A 5,628-nucleotide genomic window follows, 5' to 3' on the forward strand; every position below is an offset into this window, starting at 1 on the left:
GACCCACCGAGGGACCAGGGATGACCCATGCGGCAGGCGGCGGGGCAGGCCCAGGGGCCTCGGGCGGGGCCAGGAGGCGCTGCTGCTGGTCCGTGAGCCTCTGCATGTCCCGCTGCAGCGAGCTCAGTGCGGCACTTAACTTGCTGACTGCCCGGTTATAGTCCCCCAGCCCCTCGGGGGGCATTGGGCCCAGTTCGGGTGAGAAGGTCACTGCCTTGGGCCGTGGGGATGGCTCCCCCTGGCCCTCACCCGCCGGCCGCTCCCCTCCAGGGACAGGGCCTGGCTCCGCCTCTGCTTCTGCCTCCCCTCCAGCCTCCCGAGGCTGCACCTGCAGGAAGGCGCTCTTGCCCAGTCGCTGGCGGTGCTTGGCGAAGATGGCCTCGATCCGTCGCTTCTGAGCCTCTATGGCCCGCCGTTTCTCCTCCAGCCGGGCTCCCAGCTCGCTCATCTCTGAGCTCAGGGCCTCTGGTGCTGCGGGGGTGGCCACCGGGGACCCTGCCTCGGCCTCAGCCCTCACCAGCTGCTTCTTGCGTTCAGCAAAGCTGGTCATCTTCACTTCAGAGTTGCTAGCCGCTGGGGACGATGCCGCCGCCTTCGGGGAGCCCTCAGGTAGGGCTGACGGTTTCGACACCTCTGCCGCCGGGCAGGGAGACGGTTTCAAGGGGCCCTCGGGGTGGGGCACGTAGGTGGGTGCTTTGGTGGGCCCGTCGGGCAGTGGCTTGGAGGCCCCCTCGAGTGGGAAGGAGGAAGCCAGCGGCAGTTTGGAGGAGCCCTCGGGGGAGTGGAGGTAGAAGCTGCCGTCGGCAGCCCCATCTGGGAGCAGCCGGGGCTCGGCACTGTGGATGATCTGCAGGGCCTCCTCGATGGTAGGGAGGTCGCCAGGCTCCGGGGGTGGCTGGACGGGGGTCCGGGCTGGCACAGGGCGCGGGGGGCCCAGGCTGTCTGAGCTGACGGAGCGGAGTAGGACGGGGTCTCCCATGACGACATCCACGTCGCTGTCCAGGCCAAAGGGGGTGCTGAACGACACTGCCTGGGAAAGGGGACGGCTGGGCGGCAGGAGGGAGGGGTCAGCCCCTGGGGCAAGCCCCAGCCCCACCCCTGCCCAGCCTGCCCCACCAGCCAGGCCCCTGAGACGCACTCACCTGAGCTGACGGTTCCAGGCCTTGCCGAGGGCCTCCATGTGGGACATGGACGGCGAGGACTTCAGGGAGCCTGGGAGGGGCGGTAAGCGGTCACTACGGCACTGGGGACCCTGGGTGGGGTCTTGCCAGTGGGTGTCACTGAGGAGCATTATGTGGACAGACAGCTAGGGGCCATTGTGGGGGGGTGTCATCACGGGGTCCTTTGGTGCCAGAGGGACCCAGCAGAAGGATCAGGAAGAGACACAGAGCCAGCTGGGTGGTGTCTGCATAGGGGTCTCCAGTGACAAGCTGTATCCCTGTCCTCACCTGTGGACCCGCGGAGTGGGGACTGCGGGCCGCCGGGTGACAGGAGTGGATGGCGGAAGTTGAAGACAGGAGAACTGCCAAGAGATGCACGTCAGCGGGGGGGGGGCCACCCCCCTCGCCCCGCCCCTGCTCACCTCTCCCCGGAGCCAAGAACAGAGCCTCCCCTGGCCGCCTCACAGGGCCACGGCCACGGCCACTCAGCCAATGGGGAAACTGTACCTGCAGCCACTGCTGTTCTGGGCGGGAGAGGCCTCCGTGGCCCGGGGGGAGGCCGCTGTGGCACAGAGAGGAGGGTCAGGCAGGGACCGGCCGCCCCGCCCCACCCCGCCCCACGCCCTGGGTCAGGCCTCACCGTGACCATCGGGAAGGTCCTTAGCCTGCACGAAATCAGGCTTCAACACCTCAAAGCACACGAACATCTCAGCGAGCAGCACCACCAGGTTGATCTGGAGGCAGAAGGCGGGGTCAGCCCCTGGGACCCACAGCCCTGGACGCCAGCCTCGGCCTGGGAGGCCTCGAGACGGCCTTACCTTGAGGGGTGGTGGGACATACAGCAGGTCTTCGAGGGACAGCGGGCAGCCACGGGGAAGGCGGGAGGCGCAGAAATCCTGCACCAGCTGGAGGTTGTACAGGCTGTCCGCCACGGACATGGGGTCCTTGAGGCACACCTCTGTAGGGACAGGGAACCTGGGTCCCCAGCTCTACAGGAGGACAGCGGGGCCCTGGGGAAGTGAGGGCCCAGCAGCCGACATACACAGAGGCCCTCCTACGGGCCGGGCCTCATGCCAGGTGCCCGTCGCAAAGCGGGTCCTACCACGGGCTGTTCCTCGGGCCACTGCAACTATTTCCAGCAGCCGACAGAACTCGTCCCCCGGGAACTCAAAGCAAAAAGCCTCTCCTGACGACCTCACCCTCCCTCAGAGCACCTAACACCCAGGATGTTTTTTCTGGATGAATTGATTGTCTTCCTCTCCCAACTAGGACGTGAGCTGCCTGAGGTCAGAAGCATACATGTGTATTGATCGCACTGGATCTCGGGCACCTAAGACAGGACCTGGCACACAGCTTGCCTTCTATAATTATTTGCCGAGGGAGTGAATTCTATGAGGCACAGAGAAGTTTAGACACTTGTGCAAGGTCACACAGCTAACGAGGGCAAGAAATGTTCAAACCCAGGTCCGCCAGGTCTGAAAGCTGCACTCAGGTCCGGAAGATGCCTGGGTGTCTCCAAAAGGACAGGTGTGGCCCAGGCCCACCCACTCACCCTCGAGTCGCAAGAGCTGGGGACAATAGCAGTGGATGGTGGCAGCCAGTGCGGCCCCACTTGCCAGATCCTGCAGGGTGGTCACAGTTGGAAAGCAGGGGGCGCGTCGGGCCACAGCTCGGTCCTTGCGGTATCGAATCTGTGGGTGGGAGCCGCGTTAGGTCAGAGGTCAGCCTGGCCCCCAGGTCAGCGGTCATGCAGGCTGGGTGGGGAGGCCTGGGGTTTCCGCCATGAGGGGGCGTGAAGCTGGGGGTCCCAGAGCCAGAGTGGGGCCAGCCTGGAGCGGGGGCAGGGCAGCAGCAAGAGGCCAAGGAAGTGTCTGCGAGCAGCCAGGCCAGCAGCGAGGGCCGGGGCAGGACTCCTGGGACCCCGGGGCGGGGGATACATTACCATGGGGGGTTTGCTCCCCGACTCCTTCAAACAGAAGGCAATTGCGTGCTGGGGGGGAGAGGAGCAGCCGTCAGCCGGGCAGGAGGGGTGCTGACTTGCTGGGCCCCCAAGCACACGTCCGGGGGAGGGGGAGAGGGGGAGCCAGCCCTGACTGCTGTCGCAAGCTCCCTGACTGCGCTCTGGCCGGCTTTGGGGGCCCCAGCTCCTCCCAGCCTGGAGGGACCCCACAGAGCAGCCCCCATGCAGGGAATCTCCCCCCCACAAAAGACCCAGGTCCCAGCTTGGGGAGGGGGTGCAGAGGAAGCAGGTGGGCAGGAGAGGAGCCCCCAACCCGGGCCCGAGAGTGAAAGGAGGGAGGCCCCGGAGTGAGCAACGGCGGGGACTCCGTCCACCTGAAGCCCCCGGTGGCAGTGGCCACTTGCCCCCTGTCGTGCTTCAGGGATGGTCGCCCCCCTCCCACCAAAGCTGCGCTTGTCCTAGGGACACTGGAGTCTTAGGAAGGCTCTTCTACCCTCTTCTGGGTTTGGGGGCCTTCCTCTTGACTAAGGGGTCTTCTCCATGTGCCCTGCCACCGGGGTCAGGACCCGTGTGCCTGACAGGCTAGGGTCCCCTTCAGGGGTGCCGGAAGCCTCCGCCTCAGCAAAGATGGACGAGCCCAGCAGCTCTGCCCGCCTGATTACTGGGAGGAGAGGCCCGTCTCTACCCCCCACCGTCAGGTAACTGGGGAGTGATGTGCCCTCTCCACATGCCTCTCTTCTCTTGGTCTACAGAGGGCTTCCCTCCGTCCCCCAGGGCCGGGGTCCCATATCCTCTGCTCACAGCCGGGAGGAGGTAGGAGAGAGAGCAGACAGGCAGGCAGAAGAGACAGACAGACAGACCAAGCGACAAGCGAGGCAGGCAGACGGCGCGGAGAAACAGCCCCACTTACAGGAACCAGCTTCCAGTACCAGCGCGTGGGGCACTGATGCCAGAGAGGCAGAGGGGGGAGCAGCAAGAGAGGCACAGGGGAGAGGGCAAAGAGAGAGAGAGAGAGAGAGAGAGAGAGTCACCTCCAGCCCTCCCAGTGCAGCCCTTCCCCGCCCACCCAGCCCTCCGGCTGTCCTTGTGTCCATCCATTGCCCTAGTCTCACCGAGGGCTGTGCTGGGGCCACCCCATCGGCAGGGGCCACGGGGGAGGCTCTCTGGGCAGCTTCCTGCTCCGTCTTCTCCTGCAGCCGCCGGATGGTCTGGGGAGCAGGGAGAGGTCAGTACTGTGGTCACCGGGCAAAGCTGGCCCCCAGCCCGCGCCTGCCTAACCGCACCTACCGTGTCCACCCAGAAAAGGAGCTTGTGCTCCAGGCTGGCCAGGGCCAAGGGACCGGGGAGTGTCTTTGTCCACTCGAAGGCGAAGGCAATCATGAGGGCGTCAATGACGGCTAAGTGGGCTCCCTGTGTAAGGAAGGGCTCGAGGGTGGGACTACGGGAGGGATGGAGGGCCCCCCTCGCCTCTGAGGGAGAACAAGATCAAGAACCTCGAGGTGGCGGGGAGGTACTAGACGTCGGAGGGGCTTTGGGGAGGAGCCAAGGTTAGTGGATGGGGCTTCAGGGAAGGAGCCAGGATAGGGGTCCCGGAAGAACCACTTTGGTGGACCCTGTAAGCAGGTCCTCAAGGACCAGGGGAGCGCCTCTGGGAGGAGCCAGGCCTGGTGGGAGGAGCTTTGGGGGAGGGGGCCCGGGCTGGTGGGCGGGGCCTGACGGACCGGGGCGGGGCCTACCATGAGGATCGGCTGGTGCCGCAGGTCGGCCTCCTGCACCGGGCGCTCGGGCAGCGCGGGCACCGTGCCCCTCCGCGCCAGCAGGGCAAGCAGCGCGGAGGGACTCGGAGGGGTCTCGAGCTGTGGCAGCACCTGGCGCCAGGCCCGGCAGTAGAGCTCGGCCGAGAGCAGCAGCCGCGTCACCGGGGGCTTCACGTGCTCCTGTGCGTACTGGTCGGTGTAGAAGGGCTCCCACAGCTCCGAGGGCACATGCTCTGTGGGGCGAGGGGGTGGCGGCCGGTCAGGGCCCTGGCATACGTTGGAGGACGGCGTGGGACAGGAGGCTAGGGGACCTGGGCGCAGGTGTGCAGGAGGTCGCCCGAGGAAGGGGCTCCAGGCAGAGGGGCGGCGCAAGCCAAGTCCAGGAGGTGGGGAGCACGATGCGTGGGGGGTAAGGGGAGGGCAGTTCCAAGAGGAGGAGAGGCCACCTGAGCAGCAGGGGCTTGTGGGGCGGGGTAGTCTTCTAGGCCCTCAGAGAACAGTAACAATGATAAGATCGCTTAACCCACCCATCTCCCCGGGTGCCCTGCAAGCCTAGGAAGCAGCAGCCAGGGCGCCACTGGCAACTCCAGAGGCTGAGGCACAGAGAGGGAAAGCATCTGCCTAAGGCCACACAGCTGGTCAGTGCCAGAACTGGGATTCAAACTCAGGCCTTTAGCAGCCCCCGTGCCCTCTGTCAGCTTGGAAATGGGGGTGGGATGCGCTGCGGTGTTGGGAGTCTGGCTGGCAGGCC

The 5,628-nt window shown here is 66.0% G+C and overlaps 1 protein-coding gene across 1 annotated transcript in view; it reads right to left on the reverse strand.

Moving 5' to 3' along the window:
• CAMSAP3 (calmodulin regulated spectrin associated protein family member 3) overlaps positions 1 to 5,408 on the reverse strand; it is a 9,288-nt gene extending 3,880 nt beyond the window's left edge. The window contains exons 1-13 of the mRNA XM_029916511.1: positions 5,405 to 5,408; positions 4,857 to 5,110; positions 4,408 to 4,530; positions 4,233 to 4,328; positions 4,031 to 4,063; positions 3,103 to 3,150; positions 2,713 to 2,851; positions 1,979 to 2,118; positions 1,801 to 1,894; positions 1,668 to 1,722; positions 1,449 to 1,522; positions 1,143 to 1,212; positions 3 to 1,046 (exon numbers count right to left, since the gene is read on the reverse strand). Of these exons, the coding sequence (XP_029772371.1) occupies positions 3 to 1,046; positions 1,143 to 1,212; positions 1,449 to 1,522; positions 1,668 to 1,722; positions 1,801 to 1,894; positions 1,979 to 2,118; positions 2,713 to 2,851; positions 3,103 to 3,150; positions 4,031 to 4,063; positions 4,233 to 4,328; positions 4,408 to 4,530; positions 4,857 to 5,110; positions 5,405 to 5,408 (2,174 nt within the window). The remainder of the gene's footprint in view (positions 1 to 2; positions 1,047 to 1,142; positions 1,213 to 1,448; positions 1,523 to 1,667; positions 1,723 to 1,800; positions 1,895 to 1,978; positions 2,119 to 2,712; positions 2,852 to 3,102; positions 3,151 to 4,030; positions 4,064 to 4,232; positions 4,329 to 4,407; positions 4,531 to 4,856; positions 5,111 to 5,404) is intronic.
• Between the last annotated feature and the right edge of the window lie 220 nt (positions 5,409 to 5,628).

This window comes from Suricata suricatta, chromosome 12 (assembly GCF_006229205.1).
Source record: "Suricata suricatta isolate VVHF042 chromosome 12, meerkat_22Aug2017_6uvM2_HiC, whole genome shotgun sequence".
NCBI classification, from domain to species: Eukaryota; Metazoa; Chordata; class Mammalia; order Carnivora; family Herpestidae; genus Suricata; species Suricata suricatta.